Source organism: Pholcus phalangioides, unplaced genomic scaffold (assembly GCF_987345545.1).
Source record: "Pholcus phalangioides strain wild (caught in Gottingen) unplaced genomic scaffold, Ppha-v1.0 ptg000041l_1, whole genome shotgun sequence".
Taxonomy (NCBI): domain Eukaryota; kingdom Metazoa; phylum Arthropoda; class Arachnida; order Araneae; family Pholcidae; genus Pholcus; species Pholcus phalangioides.
The window spans coordinates 5485535-5506374 of NW_028301627.1; the positions used below are offsets into that span (position 1 = coordinate 5485535).

Consider the following 20840-nt stretch of genomic DNA (forward strand, 5'->3'; position numbering starts at 1 on the left):
GTTGTTTTTGGAATAACAACCACTACGAACTTCATCCTTTGTTTATCTGGTGAGCTGAGTTCAGTCACAGTCGACAATATTTACCCAATAAACTTGGCCGATCATGTTTCCTCGCTGATCTCGATTTTTTAAGTCCCTGATTTGATGTAAATATCAATGATTTGTTTTTCCATCTACTCATATCTTGTAAACATCTTTGTAATTCTTGTATATATTTGTATATAATACATTTGTCTTTTGGAATTATTTTTTGCTAAATGTATTGTGATTTTTGTTATGTGGATAATTCAGTTGGATCATGCAAGTATGATTGTTTTTGTTGTATGTAGCTATTTGGTTTGATTTGAGAAAAGTTCTTGTGCTGCATATATTGTGAATTTGACTTAATATTTGTACAATTTGTGAAAAGACTGCGCACCTGTATGGGTTTTGTATATGTGGTATATACAAAATGAATGTGTATAGCTATTTAAAAATATATATGTTTAAGATATTTACTATATTCTAATTGTATGGTATTTTTCATACATATATGTTGATGCATCAAATCCTTTTTCTAAAAAACTAACAATCTAACACACTAACTTTGTATGTTTCTTTCCCCCCCCCCCTTGTCCTAAAGCTCTAGGTCGGTACAAAAGGACGGAAAACAAGTCAAGTCGCTGATCTCAATGGCTGTGGCGATTATTCTGTTGCCGGGAGGAAGAGAAACCGTCGGTAAGAGCGGTTGGTTTTCTTTTTGGCTTGTGTGTCTTATTTATCTAGCACTTTTTTCTTCTTTTTTGAGCACAGTTGTGCCTCAACTCAATTTTTAGTTAATTGGTGTTTTTCACAGTTTTAATTAGTGAGTAACTGTTAGTAAATTTATAGTTAGGGTGCCGCTTAAGCGGTTGTTTGTGGAGGCTTGGAAGTCAGTGTCTTGATCCTTTCTTCTTTAATTTATATTTTTCTTTGATTCAAAATTGGAATCCATTCACCCAGGTTCGAATAAATATTGCAGGATCAAGACAAGGGGTTAAGCAATCCATAAGATGAAAGAAAACAACACAACACCTTCATGAGCAAGTAAATCAGAGTCAAATTTTAAGGAAAAGAAGATATTTAATTTTTAACAATAGAAAATAATGGTGTAGGTAGCTACCTTTTAACAATTAAAGAGGTTATACAGATAAATGTAAACATCTACCAAATGAAGGTTAGATTTTCCGAGACAAAAAAAAACAACAACATCGCTTTACAATGATTTAAATAAAAAAACCTTACATATTATCGTTCTGTCTATTTATGCAGACTACGGTTGAAGTTCGAAAAGGTGAACATGGAGGTTTGTCCATAATGAAGACGGAACTTATTTTCCCGCATATTCTGCAGGTCACTGGCGGCTAGGAATACTTCCTGTTGTTAGGAACACCTTTCAGGAGCAGGTTCGTAGGAGCACCTCTCAGGAACAGGTTGGTAGGGGCACTCACCGACTGGCTACTATCGCTAGCTGGCTACTATCGCTAGCTGGCTACTATCGGCCTTTTGGAAGGCGAAGGTGTTCTTCTATCATAGTAATTGCTGGAATGACCATTGATCCAGACCCTCCATCCATATGATTTCTGCTCTTTCGTACAATCGTTAATTAATACATAGCGGTAGACGCACGCGATTTACTCGAGAACACAGGAGTCGTGAATACTCGAGGCACATAGTAAATTCAAATCACCAGCGAGCGAACATATATAACTCACGCAAGCTTCAATTACAAGCGAGAGCAAAAACTCTCCTCCGACAGTAGCGTAGAATTCTCGAAACCTTGGTAGAAATCATCTCCCGAGACTGCGAGCAAATTTTCCCAGAGGGTATGTTAAAAAGGCCCCTTGGCGATCCAAAACTATATGAATTTGTACTGAGTACAGGTCCTGAAGGGAACTATTCGGCATTTTAATTTACCGTTGGCGAAGAAGGGAGAGAGAGGGGGAATCGAGGTACAACAGAAAAAAGGGGAAAACTTAAGGGGACCGTTAAGACCTTCGGAGAAATTCTTCTCGCCAAGGACCCTTAATCACACCCCCTGAAAAACAAACATTACCTTATATGGCTCGATGACCATCTCTTTCACTCTCTTACAACCCTTTGTAATTTGACCCGTGTTTCTCATCTGGGGCCCCAAGGCAGCAGTACCGTGTACAACTGTATCTTAAGGCCTAAACTTTCTATAGAATAGATTTTGCTTTCCACTATTATTATTATTATATGTACCATAATATATACAATTAAATATAGGTATAATCAAATGATTAATTATGTAAGATTCCACTGTACAAATAAAACATAAGGCAAAAATCTATTCAATATAATAATCTTTTCTTTTCTCTACAATTAAAACTATTTTAAGATTGAGTTAATGTAATGTTATGATGAATTTTGACAATTCAACATAACATCAGTCTTCACTTTTTATTTTTTCCTCGCTGTCTTTTAGATGTCATCAAATGGAAATACTTCAGTAATAGCTAATTCATGCAACATAGAAGTAGACCCTGTTACCCACGTGGTATCTAACAAAACAAATTTTGATATTCTTAACTAGGCCTCAAATTCTGGTATTGAAAAATTTTGCATGCTGCAAATGGAAGGAAATGGAGGTTCTTTTCCGAAATCGAACCCAAAAATCTTCAACAATTTTTCGAAAGAAAATGTTCGTTCACCCAATGGCATCACTTCAGCACACTTCCCCTCCAAAAACCATAGGGTTGTGGAAACGTCAAACATAAATATAGCTTTAGATATTCTGAATTTGAAATCCTTTCTGGACATTCATATTAAACCAAGTTACTTCTAGAAGAATTATCCAGTCAATTTTTACCCAGGGATATTGCAGTTCAAAAAGATTTGAAAGAATTAATTACAGAAATTGAAGAAAGGAATAATTTATGTGTATTGGAAGTGAGAAGGTTCACTTTTAAAGGTGCTAACGTCCTCATAACCATCGTGGGGCATTATGTGCCAGAAAAAATGATAGCATGGTTGATCAGAAGAAATATCAAATTATTCATAGACAGACCCAGACAGTGCCGAAATTGCAATAAATTTATCCACCTTACAAAATATTGCTCCCATACAGCACCCATTTGCATCAAATGTGGTTCTGAATCCCATTCTTCAAATCATTGTACATCTGAAAATCTTAATTGCTGGAATTGCAATGCTCATCATATGGCATCTGATCATAGCTGTGATATATATAAATTGGAACAAAAAATACTGGAATTCAAATGTCAAAACCATGTTCATTCCTCTATCTGTCGCCAGGAAAAGATTTAAAGACAGAAATAATTCTCTGGGTAAAAAGATTTCACAATCAAATCAGCTCAACATTCCCAAGAACCCATAATGGATCACAAAATCAAAAATAAAATCCATGGTTGATCAATTATATAAGGACTTGGATATAATCCATGACAATAGAATAACCCATGATGATCAAGATTTCATCACACACAAGGACTTACTTTATTAAGATAATTGATGACCTCAGAAATGAGTTTGCTAACAACATGAAATCTATGGTTGCAATTTTTGTAACAGAATTACGTACCTTAGGGAACCACTTACAATTGCCTTGTCATAAGAAACCTGGATCTCCAGTCGACTCATCTTCTCAACAACAACTAATAGATCCCCCTACGTGTTTCATCCATTGTGAATCAGTTTACTCAATCAATATCAGAACATGCCAAGCTAAGGCACAATTGATTTTAATATCACAACTACTTTCTGTTTTAATGTCTTCACATAATAATCTTTCACAGTGGAACGTGAGAAGTATTAAGCATAAAAAACATCATATTTTAAGATTCATAAAAGATTTTGACATTCTTTGTGTTCAAGAATCTTTCTTAACTGTGAATGATCACTTTTATTTACCAAACTTCTAAATTAATAGGTGTGACCATAATGGTGGTGAAAGGGGTGGTCTGTTGACAGCTGTCAGAAATATTCCTTCTCAAGAGACTTATCACTATGATTCCACAGGAGTGGAAGCTCTTCTAATAAAAATCTACTTCCGAAATAACACTGTTACCATTTTGAATTTATATTTTGCAGATACATCTGATATTATCTCCATAATGTCCAGCTTGTTCCAGAAGATTTCTCCTCCATTCATCATTGTTGGTGATTTTAACAGCTCACATTTTGTTTGGTCTTCATTTCGCACAGATACAGCAGGTCATAGTTTGTATAATTGGTTCATTCTAAATCCTGTCTGCATCATACAACCGCTTTCTCTTGCACATTTTTCAGCTGTTTCTTCCAATACAATTGTCCTCAGTTTTAGCAGTACTAATCTTCTTGGAAATATCATATGGTCTTGCGGAGATTCACTTCATGAAAGTGATCATATCCCTATAACTTTGTCAATTAAAATCCCAGCTCATTGTGCTTCTGAAAAGTGTATTGTAACCTGTTTGAAAAACTATAACAATAATTTGATGAATTATAACAATACCTACTCAGAATTCATAAAGACCTCCTGTGTAAATTCACAAATCACAGTAACCCATAAGAGCTATTGATGTAACAAATATTTTGATACATCAGTTCGTTTACTTCTGGCATCTAAGAAAAGAGCATTCTGCAAGTACAGAAGTTGCCAGGGCCGTCATTTCAACTTTTTCCAGGGGGAGGGGGGGGGGGCAAAGCACATGTACGTGTATATATATATTTATATATATGTACCATTTTTAGTGTATTTTCAAATGCCGGGGGGGGGGGCGTTGGCCTAATGACCCCGACCCCCCCCCCCCCAAATGACGGGCCTTGAAGTTGCCCATGCCAACCCTGTTGAATTTTATACAAAAAAAGATTTGCCATTTTTAAGAGAACTCTTAAGCAACGTAAAAATGACTTCATGACTAAACAGTTGTTGACACATGCATCTTATCCTAAAATCTTCACAATATTAAGAAGACTCAAATTTTTTCATTCAATCAAAAGTTTATGAGGACAATAACCCCATTTTTCACGATAATAACTCTTTAGTGACTGATCCCGATGAGCAAATAGATCTTTTACAAGAAACTCTCATTTACCCATATGTTCATTACAGTTATGATTTCCTGTGTGGTCCCCACAATAGTTTCTCATCTGATGTCAACATACCTTTTACTCTTCAAGAATTATTATCAGCAATCCAGAAAACGCCTAATACTGCACTTGATCTGGGTGGAGTAAATGCCAAGACCTATAAATTAATATCACGAGAATACTTGGAGTTTTTGTTGGCTGAATTCAATAACATTTCATTCAATACCATTCCATATCATCAGGATGTATACCATCAAGCTGGAAAGAAGACAAACCTATTTTCCTACTGAAACCAAACAAAAACCCCAGACATCCATTCTCTTATCGACCACTCACTTTAACAAATATAATCATGAAAATCTTTGAGCCTATAATACTTTTTCTTATCACAAAAACTAGAACTTTGCCTGTTTTTAATTTATATATAATTTTAATTGGTTTACTGGTTGAGGCGTTTTGGCTCTACAATTGAGAACTGTCATCAGGACCTCCTGGTCAGCAATCACACAAATGAGTCATTTGAGAAAGCATCTGTTTTTTTGAAAAAAAGGTAACACATAAAAAATTCCCAAACTGAATTTTTTCTAGGGATACTTCATCAGAACTTGCCAGGATTTCCTCATTAATGATGGAAGGAACACGTCACCTATTCGTCAGCTTGGACAGGCTTTATCAACCTCAGTTGAGACAGAATTTTCAACACTTTGCAATAGATGACGCCCCAATTCACATCCAAAGACCACTCAGCCTCAGCAAATACAAAGGCGAACTCTCTGGACAACCAGACATAAACATCACCCCTCCACAACTCATTTGTGCGACTTCTGACCATGAGATCCTGATGATGGCTCCCCATTGTAGAGCCAAAATGCATCAACCAATTAAAATTTTATTTGTCTTAAAACAATTTTGTTTGTCTAAACGTCTCAATTTTTTGTATAAATTTGTACAATATTTTTTTGTTCGAACCGAACTGGATAACTATTAAATACAACTTATTCCCCTCCAAAATTTATGGCTTCAAACCTAGAACTGACATGTAAAATTTGCTTTTAGACCTAAAATGTTGTCAGTGTTTTCAAGACAAAAGGTGTGAGAGTGTTGGTGCATTTGGATATCAGAGGAACTTACAATGCAGTGATACATTCTGTTCTCCTTCATAAATTACATATGACTAGTTTCCATGGTAATTTTTTGAGGTAGATTAAAAACTTCTTATCTAACAAAGTATTTTATCAGTTAGGGAAACAAATCATCATGGATCAACTTTAATCGTGGCATTCCCCAAGCATGTGTTCTCTCACCTTGGTGGTTCAATATATTTTTAAATGATTTGCTCGTTCATTTACCCAATTCAATTCATCCATTGGTATATGCTGATGACATCATGTTTTGGTGCAGTAATAATGATCCCAATTATATCAACACTGAGCTCAACAACGCTTTATCCATAGTTAAAGATTAGATGAATCAATTGGGATTTCACTCTTTCAATTGACAAGTTTAAATTTGTTCTTTTTACAATGAAAAACAATTTTAGTATTCCTAACCTTCATATAAATGAAATTCAACTGCAATTTGTAGAAAATTCTGGGTGTTATCTTTGACAGGAAACTTATTTAGAATTCTCATAGTGCCTTTTAAAGAAAGACAATGTCTCAAACATCACAAGAATTATTGCTGGCAGAGTTAAAGGTGCTCTGGTCATAACCCTTTGTCTATTTACTATAATGTCATCTAGTTTTTTTTCAACTATAGTTCAATGCTTTGGAACAGTCGTTTTTCAGAAAAATCTTGAAAAATATTCTGCTATCCATAATCAAGTACTAAGAATTGCTTCAGGCCTTCCCATATCCACTCCAATTCTGCTTAGTATTTGTGGCAAACCTTCCTTCTCCTCACTTATCCTGAAAGTTTCTTCAAGACAAATTATCAAGGTATGGTACTATTTTCAAGTTTGTCTGCACGAATATCAACAACATATCTCAACACAATTTTACTAGTTTGCAATTCTTTGCATATTCAATTTATGCAAGATAATCAATTACTGATTCCACTTCAGCCTATCGTCATTCCAGACCCACCAGAGACAATATCAAAAATATTGAATTTATAACACTCTCTCCATTTCAAATGGCATCTGACTCAAATCTGATTCCGCCTTTGTTCAAACAGTACAAACAACTCCACTGGTCTGATTCCATTATCATAGCAACAGACGCTTCAAAAAACAACAACCATACATCCATTGGCATTTTTTGTGTGAAAAATTCATGCTGTATTCAAGCCTTGGTTCATAATTGCTCATCTGTATTTTCTGTGGAGTGTTTGGCAATTGCCAAAGCTGCATCTAATTTTATTTCTGAAAAAACTGATTATGTGATCCTGACAGATAGTAAATCTGCCATCTCAGCACTGTCTATAATTAATCTTAAATCTCACTTTGTCATTTTAACCTCTTTTTGTGCATCGGTACATGCCTCTTATAAAGCCAATTCAGTATTGCAATGTATGTCTATCTGCCAATGAACAAAACAGTTTCGAACAACTATTTATTTCTATTATTACAAATTAAAACACATTAGTCAAGACATCAATTCAAGGGCAAACCCTTCACTAGTAGGAAAATCGCAAAGTATACTTATGGTGAAGAGACTAGGGCGGAGGTGACACTCGGATATGGTCTTCAAGAAACGATGCTCGACCACAGATGTCAGCAGAGTCACACATAGAACTCGGCGTCGACAGAACCACACTTGGCCTTCGCCGATCAAGCAGTAGAAATCAGATGACGGATATCGTGACGAGCCCAGGGCGTTGACGAGGCGATATTAGATCACGAACACCGGCAGAACCACACAGGGAATTCAGCGATCAAGTGGTGGAATCCAGTTAACGGATATCTCGACGAACCCAGGGCGTTGACGAAGAGGCGTCAATGGATCGCGGACATCGGCAGTGCTACACATGGATTTCGGCGTTCAAGCGGTGGAGTCCGACGGCGGACGTCGTGACGAAAGTACGACGTCCAGCATCAGATTGCAGATTTCAGTGTCATACGAGGAAACGGTATCAGATCACTGCTATTGACTATGCCAGCCAGCACCAGATCGCAGTCGGCAAGATCTACGAAGGTATTAAGATCGAGAACGGACACCAGATATCCTTGAACGGCATTCTTGGAGAGCAATTGACGGGAACATCGGACCAGCCGAGTTGTTCGGATGATTTGCGAATATAGCGCTACATGAGACTGAAGGCCGATTTGAAGCACGGACGTGATTATATATAGCTCTCAAATCACTAAGCATGCAAATGAGGAGTAACGCACATGCGCCCCCATTGACATCGGCGTTCCAAACGGCAAGTTCGGAAACTAGTTTCTTTTCCTCCCAAAACAGTTCGTGACACGTCGGCACCGAAAACGCCCGCAAGTAACAAAAGTTTGTTTAGTCGACAGAAAATAATTATAAACATAAAGTATATGATAGACATAACACAAACTGAGCGCCAACTGTTACAGTATCAGTTGTCTCTAGTCACCAGGGCACAGAAATATTTTATACAATGAAATTGCTGATCGACTCACATGTTCAGCAGCTAACAACCCTGTCACTTCACCTCCAGAATATCAGATGTTCTAAATTTACTCCAAAACAAATGGAAACTTGATATTCACCAGTTCATTAGGGATCAATTAAATTACCCTCTGGCAAATTGTTTCTTCAAATCGATTGAAAAGTTTTCACTTCATTTTTAAAGATGCAAATATGAGACATTATCCTACTGCTTGTTAGCTAACAGAACCCAACCAAAAGCCATCTATTCAGGATAAACCAGGAACAATCAGCTACTTGTGATTTTTACACCTCTGAAGATACAAATAATCATTACATGTTTGCCTGTAGCGAGTGGGACATTCAGAGAAAGTGATTATTTAGAAACATTGGTATCTCAAATATTCAGGATTATAACTGGATCTCTAACTTGAAAATTTCACCTAAATTATTAATTAAGAAATTATATGTATTAAGAAATTATATGTATGTGAAATTAAATGTACTACAACCTGTCAGCTTGTAGTACATTTTGAAATCATTCTTGTTTTTCTTTGCTAGCTATAGTAGCTGAAGTAGAAATTATGTGAGAATTTATATACATGCATATGTGCGATTATTATTTTTCTTCCCGTTTGAATTGTTACATGGGGTTTTTCCCCCCTATTTTGGATAACAGTTGTATATTACATGTATATATTTAATATTCTTAAATCTTTTTCTTGTTTTTGCCTTATTCCATTCATATTCAATTAGAATGTATATCTTTTTTTTTCATTTTCATCTTAATTTGTATTGTTGTTTTACTTTCTTTTCCCCCTTTTTTGTTCTGCCATGTTCTTTGGATTGTAACTTAGGGGCCGTTCAAGTATTATGTAAGCAAATTTTTAGCCATTTTTAACCCCCCCCCCTTCCCCTTGTCAGCAAAGTTTCGTCATCAGCTCTGCTCCTCAGAATCCTAACGCATATTGTTGGGATCACAGACGTACACAGGGGGGCTCATGCCTCCTCCCATGATCAAAAATTTATTTTTTTAATGCAAAAAAAATATTTTTTAATTGAAATTTCGGAAGAAAATACCTTTATATGTTATTATAATCAATTTCTGTTAATTTCAATGTTATTTGAAGGCTATGTATGAACTCAAAATTTATCTTTAATAAATTCATTGTGACCTAAGCCATACAATGATAAATCGCATAAAGGCTCTTGGCCCGCGGACCAAATATGTCCCCTGGGGGTTATCTGATGCGGCCTGCCCTCTTCAAACCTAATTTTGTAACAAAATGAACTAAGCAGCACATCTGCAGATCATTTAAGTGTCCTGTGGTACAATTCCAGAACATTTAAGCGGCCCGTGGCACATTTTCAGATCACTTAAATGACCCGGGACACAGTTCCAGCGATCCGTGACACATTTAGAAATCCCTTGAGTGACGTGACGTAGTGGTAGAACCACCCAGTGGGGTTCTACATCACTCAAGTTACCCGCGGCACATTCTCAGATTATTTAAGTGACCCCCGGCATATAATTATGGATCACTTGAGTGATGCGTGGCACAGTTCCAGAGCACTTAAGCGGCCCGGACACATTTCCAGATCACTTGGATCTGCGGAACATTTACAGATCTCTAAAGTGGCTCTGTAGGGCACTTATCAATGGGGGGGGGGGTGTTACTTCAAGTGCCCACAAACTACCAAAAGGTTTTCTCGTTTTTGATGCACCGAGTAAGATGCTATTAAAAATATTTCATATTTTCATAAGGGGTGGTTGATGACGTAAACATTATCCAAACCACCTTCCCCCTTGTCATCAAAAGTCAGCAAATCGGAAACCCCATCGATGATGACGTAATACTTGAACGGCCCCTTGTGTAATGTTTGTGATTTATCACTAAAAATCATTTTATCCCTAAAATTTATTTTATCACTAAAAATGGTCGAAATAGACAGGCAAAAAGGTACTTAAAATACCTAAAATAGGCACTAAAAAAGGCGTTTATAATTTTTAGAAAAAAAGGAAATATGACTAAAAACTAAGGTATTAAGTGTCCAAAAACTAGCTGAAATTTTGTTGCACTTTATCCGTCTATTGTTTCAATTACAGTTTATAATAGCTGCATTATTTATCCAAGTTAAAATTGATTTCAAGCTTAAAATAAAGTGTTTCAGGTTCCTCAGGTCAATTTCAGGGCCACCATTACCAGACGCGGGGCCCGTAGATAAAATGACTCGTGGGGTTCCCTTCGAGTTGCGAATAGTTCTCATTTATTTGATGTATTATTTGGAACAATCATTATCATTTCTATAGTTGATACATAGCTAACTTGTTTTATTGTTGTAAAAAAGCTTACCTTTTTTTATATTGCCTCATACGTATGCGGGACTCCTCCAAGAATGGGGTTCTGTGTGGCAGTATTTGTCTCCAACCCCTGAGGGAGACTCTTGTCAATTTAATCAAATTCACAAGAGGTCACCCAAAAATAAATAAATAATAAAAATAAACAAATAACTATGGTTGTTCGCAAAGCATTTATGATGTGAAAAGCGAAATGAAAACAGAGCCCCGTCTTCTCCTACCTCGCCTTGTGGGAGTCATGATGTCAACTGATGACCTCTTGGGACCAGAAGCGGATTTTAGTCAGTTGAGGCCTCGGGCGCAAGAGAAAATATTGGGCCTCTTTAAATTAGAAAAAAAGTGTAAAGTATGAGTTTTTCGGACCCTTCAGAAGTCGGGAGCCCGGGCTCACGTCCGGTGCGCCCGCCGTTAAATCCGCCTCTGCTTGGGACAACCATTGGTCAACTATACACATACAATGCCGTCCAATGCCTGAGCGAGACATAACGTGAAGCATGTAGAGAAACAAATTTCTAATTTTTCTCTGCTTTTCTAAAAGTGTGTTGTGTTCATCTGAAACAAAATTATTCACGTCTAACATCATCCGGTCAAAGCAAAGTTAATGCATGACAACACCAAGTTCCCTATACATCTCAGATCATGCATTCCCGTTTAAATGGGGCTGGAAGTACTGGGGGGGGGGAGACTTTCTGATAATTGATACTGAGAGTTGGGAAAATTTTTTAGAAAGCGTTTCTTTTGTTCTCTGTGCTCAAAATATCCAAGTTTACATATTATGGTCTCTGAAATGCACCAATAAACTTAAAACTGTAAAAATAGGCATTTATGACAAAAAAAGTTTAAAAAAAAAATACATTTTTTCAGAAAAGATTGAAAATAGGCATTTATGGCATTTTGCCTGAACTTCCGGGCTCTAATAATAATATAAATATAATGATAATATGTTATTAATCAATTATAAAATTTGGGATTTGTGTCGTGAAAACATTGCGTAATTGACATTGTGTGGCGCATGAATGAAATATTTTAAGTTTAAAAAGTATGGAGGCCGCAAAAACGTGATATAAATAGGAGTCGTATAAAAGGGGTTCTGGTGTAAATAAGTGATTTCGGGAAATTTTATTTCCCGTTCGGTTCCCGATGGCTCCAAAATGTCGGGAATTTAGAAACTCTATACTGAGCCCATCAAAGTTTGGGGCCATGTGCTGCTGCAGCTTTAGCCCATCCCTGGGTGGGGAGGGACGGCGAAGAAGCTCTGAACTTCAGACGAAATATTAAATAATACGGAGAATTCAGACATTCATATGAGTTTATTTATTTTTTGCAGTTCCCCCCCCCCCCCCCCTGAACATTGATTGTCTAGATTTTATTTATTTCTTATATGACTTCAGGTTGACGATCAATTTTTATGTAATCTATTTTATTTATTTTATTTTTTTTTTTGCTGTCTTTGTCTGAGGTGGTCATGTTACGTTGTTTTTAATAAAACTTTCCGGATACACCCATCCTTCGGGAACGCTTCGATATCTCTACGAGATGAGAAGCGGGGTGTGTCCGGTCCTTCAATGTTCAATGTATTTTAATAATATGACATCCATAATTGTCATGGGCATCTTTTTCTCAGCCACCTCGTTGGGAATTTTGCCTGTTGCGGTCTTGTATTTGTATCAGTGGACAATCGACAGTGAAAAATCCGTTAACTAACTTGTTTTTCGAAAGTCAAATTAAAAACTGTTGATCAGGCATTAAAAGTAAACTTTTCAATGACCTCAAAAGTATTATCAGATCTATTCTGGTATAAAAATATATTCAAATGTCCCCCCTGAACTTCTAATCAACCAAGTTGAACTGAATGGGGGGCGTAGGTAAGTCAAGGAACCATAGCATCACGTCAAGAATGAACAACAGTTATTGCCATCACGCATAATATTATTCAATAAAAAATAATTATATTTGATTTCATATAGGACTTCATATGATTTCTGGGATCAGAAAATACATTGGAAAAATGCATATGTATGATATGTGTTCATGTCTTCTATCTACGAATTTACTTTAAGTGCATCCCCTCAGACAAAGACGAGTGGGAAACAAAGATGATTGTGAGTGAAAAAATAACATGTTTTTAATCTCTTTCATGAGAAGTTTTAGGGTTGCTTTGTTAGGCGTACACACGTGGCATAACAATAGCGGTGAAGGAAGGGTGTTTCTATTTCTTCCATTCAACTCCCGACGTAATATTACATCGGAAACACTGGACAGGTTAATACGGATTAAAGGTTTTGCTTTTACCTTTTACTTTGATCTATTTTCTTGTAAGCATTTCCTTCTTTTTATTGGTACGGTCCATTGCACTCACATTTTTCATGTATGGTTTTTAAAACGGGTGTTTTGGACAGTATGGTAAATATAATGGATTTCACCAAATTGACCAAAACCTTGCAACCCTTGATTGTAATAGATTCAGACATTGTGATGATGATATACTTTTTCTTTTTTGCAGGTAAATGACGATTCCCATCATAATCTGCAGGATAAAACATCAGAAGTTTTTCAAGAGGATATGCTGAGAAATATTTCTGAAAAACGTCAGTCTTCAGACGAACTGTAGAAACTATAACAGATTTAGTTGCCTGCTCCACGTTTAGACCCATCTTCAATAGTATGGGTAAATCATCTGCGAGATTACATAATGAGAGGATGTGCATGAAGGCAATACCAGCTTTATATTGATTTCGACAGAATTTATTGCTTCTGATCAATTTTAGAACTGGAAAAAACTCACACAAGTTTCAGTGCTGCAGAAGAACATTGATGATGAAAAGGAATGATTTTGAATAGTGTCCATATAAATATTACACTGACATTATATAGTCCACACTATAGAAAACGTACATCAGCGGAATATCTCTGGTAAAACATTTTCAGAAATCAACAATTTTCAAATCTATGCAAAATGAAGCTACATCTGCATAAGAACGTCGCATCAGATCAATACTTTAAACACTCACACAAAAATTCATGCTAAGGAGGTGCCACATGAGTGTGAATTTTATGGCAGGAATTTTTTTTTTGCCAAAAATGTACACAAAATACATGAGGGAAGCCATACAGTTGTGGTGAAACATTTTTTGACATCAGCGATTGGAACTGATACAAAAAAACTCATGCAGAGGTTGCACGAGTGTAAATTCTGTAGTAAAATATTTTTTCGAGTAGGCAATTTGAATAACAACAAGGTCCATAGTAGAGAATGGCCATATAAGTCTGATATTTAGTGAGTAAAAGTGATAAATTTTCTGACATTTATAGTTTTTATCAACACAAAAGAGTCCACACTCGGGAGAATTCACACGAGTGGTAAATCTGTGGTAAAACACTTTCTCTTGTAGGTAATTATAGCATTCACATTTTATGGTATTTGAAGTAAAATGTTTTCTAGCTGCAACAATTTAAATATGCACAAAAGACTCCACATGAGAGAGAAGCCATATGAGTGTGATATCTGTCATAAAATATTTTCTCAAAATAGCAGTTTAATCATTCACATAAAACTCCACTCAGGAGAGAAGCCACATGAATGTAATGTCTGTGGTAAAACATTCCCTATAAAAGGCTATTTAAATAGGCACAAAAAAGTCCACACAGGAGAGAAGCCACACAAGTGCGAAATCTGTCATAAAACATTTTCTCAACTTTTCCCTTTAAAATTGCACTATAGGCTCCATACTGGGGAGAGGCCACATGAGTGTAATACCTGTGGTAAAACATTTTCTCAAGTTGGCGATTTAAATGTGCACAACAGGGTCCATACTGGAGAGAAGCCACTTCAGTGTCAAATCTGTAGTAAACTATTTTCTGACAGAAGTAGTTTTCACCGACACAGTAGAATCCACACGGGAGAGAAGCCACACCAGTGTGATATCTGCCATAAAGCATTTTCTCGAAGTAGCAGTTTAAACAAACACAAAGGTGTACACACGGGAGAGGAGCCACATAAGTGTGATATCTGTAGTAAAAAATTTTCTCGAGCAGACACTTTAAACAAACACAAAAGAGTTCACACAGGAGAGAAGCCACATGAGTGTGAAGTCTGTTGTAAAACATTTTCTCGTCTTCACCATTTAAAGCTACACTATAGGATCCATACTGGAGAGAAGCCACTTCAGTGTCAAATCTGTTGTAAAGTATTTTCTGACAGAAGTAGTGTTCACCGACACAGGAGAGTTCACACGGGAGAGAAACCACACCAGTGTGATATCTGTCACAAAAGATTTCCTCAAAGTAGTGGTTTAAAGAAACACAAAAGTGTACATACAGGAGAGAAGCTGTATGAATGTGATATCTGTAGTAAAAAATTTTCTCGAGCAGACAATTTAAACACACACAAAAGAGTTCACACGGGAGAGAAGCCACACGAGTGTGAAATCTGTCGTAAAGCATTTTCTCGACTTGACTATTTAAAAGTACACTATAGGCTCCATACTGGAGAGAAGCCACATGAATGCAATTTTTGTTACCAGAAGTTTTCAACCAGTTCTCATCTGAAGAAGCACAGGTTGGTTCATTCTGAAGAGATTTCAAATGAAATTGGAAGTGTCAAGCAAATAACTTCGCAACACATGAGACTATGTCCTAACCAGGACTTCACGAATCCCAAATCGCCATCGTGACTAAAGAAGTGGTATTGGGGTGCCCAAATTTACCTTTGTTTTGGTTTTTTAATTTAAGTTTGTGAACTGTATGAAATTTTTGGAGTTGTATCTGTACATGTACGAACATAGAAAGAAGTCACCATGTCCTTTAAAGGTAAAAAAAACCATTGTTTTGCACTTATTTTTCTCAAAAAAAAAAATTTTTGGCTCCTAAATAATTGCTTTCGTGCCTAGATTTTTCATGTGTCAAGCCCTGGTCTTACCACGATATTCCAGTGGAAGAACCTGCACCTCTCTCAAGTGATGGGGGGGAGGGGGAAGGAGGGTAATAATAGCTATAGTCAGGACCATAACTAGGATTGATTTTTGTGGGGGGGGGGGTGGCGGCAAAAATTATTTTTCCCGACTCCACCGCTGCGAGATTCGATGGTTTCATAACAGTATCTTTGTTTTTTGAAATTTTCCGCCAAGGGCATTTGTCCCCTTTGCCCCCTCCCCCCCCCCCCGCAGTTCCGGCCCTGGGTATAGTTTTTTGGTACGTCTTTGTGAGCTTAATATTAAAAAAGATGAAGCATATTTAGGAATTGAGATATCCATTGATGACTTCAGAATTGTGATAATTTTTTTTTTGTCTTAGTGCCACAATAATGGAATATTTCCCACGTTTGAAACTGTTTTCATTGGATCATGTTGAGTGCGTCCTCCCTAGCGTTTTAAATGTTAACTTTAGTAATTTTGTAACATTAAGGCATCCGAATATGTTTAATACATCAGTTTAATAATGTGGTTTTACATCAAGTAATCTACTGTTGAGATTGAATTAAACTCTCTTAATTGAGGTTGCAACAAGTCCTTCCCTTTCATGGCAATAAAAACGAAACACGTTTTATGAGGGATGATATTTTTGACATTTTGAGTTTGAGACATGATTTTTATTGATTTTATCATTAAAAAATTGTAATGGTATAATATTCTGTCATACATTGTTAAGGTTATGAACTAAAATCTAAGGTCTAACATACGTATTTGTCCCATTACTGCGTTTAATATGCATTTTTTTTAGTGTTTTATATTTTTGAAATATTTTTTGAAAATGAAATTTTAAGAAATCCACACGTGCAACAGATTTTGTGTTTGTGAGAGTATTCTACAATCCTTTAAATTTTGGTTCAGAACCTGCATCACCACTTGTTAAATGTACTGTGAAAATAACAAAATATTTCATCTTAGAATTTTTTGCAATTCTGTATTCCTAATATTACTTTGATTCTGCTTAAAATTAGACCTAGAAATGTGACAAAATTTGTTATTGTTTCACCATCTCGAGACACTTTCTATAAAATTAAAATGTTTATTAAAGTTCAGTCTTGTACCATTTCATAAAAAAGTGCCTGAGAAAGGTAGTTGGATACCTTTAGAATGTTAACTGAGATTGTGCGTGCATTTTTTTTTTTTTTGTAGTTTTCCAGATAATCATTCTTTGTATTTGAGTATACAGTGGAGCTCAAAAAATTTTTGACGACAATAAATTTGTCTAAAAATTTATTTTGTATTTGAATTTTTTTAATGAAATCTATCCTATGGAACAGAACCACTGGATCTAATTACAAACTATTATGACCAAGAAATTTCTCATATACACTTTCAAAAATCAGAAAAAATAAATCACTTGCCTGGAATGTCAAAAGTCTTGCGACAAGAAGAAGAAAGCAAATAACTGATAAATTGTCAAATCCGTCTTTTCCTGTGCGGACATTAGAATAAACCAACCCTTCATTGGATTGTACAAATGACATGGCATGTCTTAGACATGCTCAATGAGCTTCTCCCATTGGTCAGTGGGTAAGAGTAAGGACATTGTTAGCAGAGAAGAATTCCACTATTGCCTTCATATTTAATAGTAAGAACTTACAACTCATAGCAAAAAGGGGTTCGATCAGGTACAAACACACTAACAATAGCACGTTTAAAATTTTAAAAAAAATTTAATTTTTTTCCTCAGTGAAACTTTTAGTAATATCAATCGTTGTTTACCCTTTACTTGGCAATGTTGCTCTGAAACAACGTGAGTTTTTGATGCTTCTAGGCAAATATTCGATTTTTTGTGAGTTGTCCCATGAAGTTTCTTTAATTACAAGCAGAGTGACTCCTATTTCTTGATAAGCCAAGCAAGAAGAAAACACGAAGAGATATATCTCCCACAACGGGTCTACGTCAAAACATCGCGAACAAAAACATCTCTTGTCGAAACATCATTGTGACAAAAACATGGCCTGAACTTGGCCCTGGAAAAAACATCACCACTTGAAAAAATTTTTAATTAAAAATTTAATGGATTAAAATTTGTAATGGAAGTTTCCTCATCCCTTTTTTTGTTCAACTGGTAAGCAAAGGGTTGTGGCAAAGCCAAACTGTCACGTGTATGTTCGACACTTTTCACACCATGGAGTTCGCCCTTTGTTGAATAATCTGTATTATCTGTATCCAGAGCCGTTATTAAGCGCTTATTCAGCCGGGGATACATTTTCGCACCACCCCATCATCGAAATATGGTTTCGAGATTCCAATAAAAAACGAAAGAGAGGTACGGATTTTTTGGTGAACCGTTAAATTAATTAACCATTCGCGATAGTTTTCATCAACCTGCAATATTCGTTGCTACTACAATAATTGAACTGTCGAGACTCATTACCAGGATTGTTCGTAGAAATTCTTTTTGTAGACCAACGTGCGTTATTTTTTTTTTAATTTTTAAATCTGGGCAGTACCCTGCGCACAATGACAAAACGACATGGTATCACAGCCGCATAGGCCCACTCAGGCACGGCCGTGGAAGGGGGCGCTAAAGTGCCTGGAGTCCTCATGATGATGAGATTTGATATTCAGGTCATTCAAATCACCATCTATGATTTTGGTGAAAAAGTATGTAAATTATTGATAGACTAGTACAATAATAGACAGTAACATAGCTAGTAGGGGGGAAGCACAGCTTTTCACTTTTCCCGGGGGATCCCTCATGCTGTTAAGACAGCCCTGTATGGAACCATTTATAGAACAGTGGTTTTCAAACGGTGGTCTGCGGAGCCCTTGGGGCTACGTGTACACTGCCCATGGGCCCCGCGACCACTTGAGGAAAATATAAAAAAAATGTAGTTACCGTATTTTCCTTCATATAACTCGCGGATTATCTGTTAAAAAAGTGGTTAAATATTTAAAAAAAGCACATTATCTACCGCTGCGGTAATTTTTTTGCGAGAAAATATAAAAAAGTGATACCAGTGCTGTCATCGAGGCCGATAAAAAATAATGACAATCCTCGAATACAGTTCAATAAAAACTACTTTCGTTAAGGATAAGAAAACTACGCCCCACGAGGACGATCGAGGAAACTAAGTTCGTTAAGAATGATCAGAAAATTACGCCCTTCAAGGACAATCGAGAAAACTAAAAACCTCGAGGACGATCGAGAAAACTACCCCCTTCAAGAACGATCCAGAAAAGTACGTCCGTAAAGGATGGTAAAACTACTCCAGTCAAACAAAGACGATCAAGAAAACTACGTTCCTTTAGATTGAGGGTGAGGATTGAGGATACCGTGTGGCACCCAGGAGGTGTAAGCACTGTATCGGGTGTCACCGGAACTTTATTAAGCACATAAAAAAAACTCCTGCCTTCACTGGCTGAAGAAACAAAATAAAGCTATACATGGGCAGATGCTACGCATATCGTCAGTGAGTTCGGTCGCAACTTCTTAGATAAATTGAGTATAAAATCAATTTAAAATGAAAAATAATCCCTGAGAAAAATACGAAATGGGACGAAAATTTTAATCATCATCTCAGTTCATCATCAAAAATATCGTAATATAGTCATTCATGCTTGGTCATTCCTTTTCTACAACGTCGAGCTTGTAGTGCTCCTCGTCTTGGAACAGCTCATACAGTGCACTATCCGGATGGATTAAAAAATTATTTCAATATAATCAAAAATTATTTCTCCTATTTATTTATGTTTTACCAGTCCTCAAACTATTTCTCCTATTCACGGTATTTGCTTTTGTAGCTTCCTCAAATTATTTCTGACATTTATCTAGTTTTTATTGGTCCACAAAGAATTTCTCTCATTTATTTACTTTTTGTTAGTCCTCAAGATATTTCTCCGACATTTTTCTGGTTACACATTATTTCTCTTACTTTCGCCGGCCCGCAAGTTAGTCCCACCTTTTACCCTACTTGTTTCTGTAGAGTCGGTCCCCATTCGGTCGGTGAACTAAACCGTTAAATTGCTTTTTCACCGGTCCACTGTTGTAAAAAATCTGAAGGAACAACCACATCAATCAAACTCGAAGTGATTAAAAAGAAGCTGAATTTAGTACATGAATTCCACAGAAATTATTAGCGATAAATAATGGTATGAAAAGTAATTGTAAAAATTTTATATCTTACGAAAAGCTCTCATTTTTAGTTAATGTGGAAACGAAATCGAAACTAAAATCGGTGGTTTCCTTATCTTCACAAATCGTTTTCACTGTATATATCGCATGCAGTCAAATGAACTTCCAGTGTATTCCCAGTCGTGAAATTGGTGCCAGAGCAATTTGTCAGATATTACGTGAAAGTAATACTTTCTCTCAAGACTGTATCGTTAATCTATTTGGAACCCGGGAAAAGTCGGTTCCATTTCCGCAGCTGCAGAAATGTTGAACACTGTTGTAACCAATAACATCTATTACACACAAAATATTTAGAAACAAGCTGAATGTTGATGAATTTCACAACAATTGTCAGTAACAAATAATGGTATGAAAAGTGATCGACAAAAATGGCCACATTTTATAAAAAAACTATGTAACTTAAAAAAACTATGTAAAACTTAATATAAAAACGCAATCGAAACTAAAATCTGTGGTTTTCCCATCATCCACGAATCGTCCGAAATCGTTTTCACCGCATAAATGCATTACGTGCAGTAAAATCAACTTCAAGCTTTGTTTCAGTCGTGATGATGTTCCAGAATAGGCTGACCATATTTCCTCTAGGAAAAATACGGGAAATGAGCTTCGAAATACAAAAAAATACGAGACATTGACAATTATCGTCAAAAATGATGCCAAAAGTAAGCAAAGTTGCCAACTCGTGCTAAAACCAGAAAAGTCGCCTATCCCGGAAACGAAGCGTCACTTCAGATTTCAGTGAC

General features: G+C 36.3%; 1 protein-coding gene across 1 annotated transcript; it reads left to right on the forward strand.

The window, feature by feature from the left end:
• The first annotated feature begins 71 nt into the window (after positions 1–71).
• On the forward strand, positions 72–17187 carry LOC149065142 (uncharacterized). Its single transcript, XM_089254414.1, has 3 exons — positions 72–146; positions 623–717; positions 13493–17187. The coding sequence occupies exon 3, from the start codon at positions 14421–14423 to the stop codon at positions 15660–15662; it is 1242 nt and encodes a 413-aa protein (XP_089110540.1). The 5' UTR covers positions 72–146; positions 623–717; positions 13493–14420; the 3' UTR covers positions 15663–17187.
• Positions 17188–20840: the final 3653 nt, after the last annotated feature.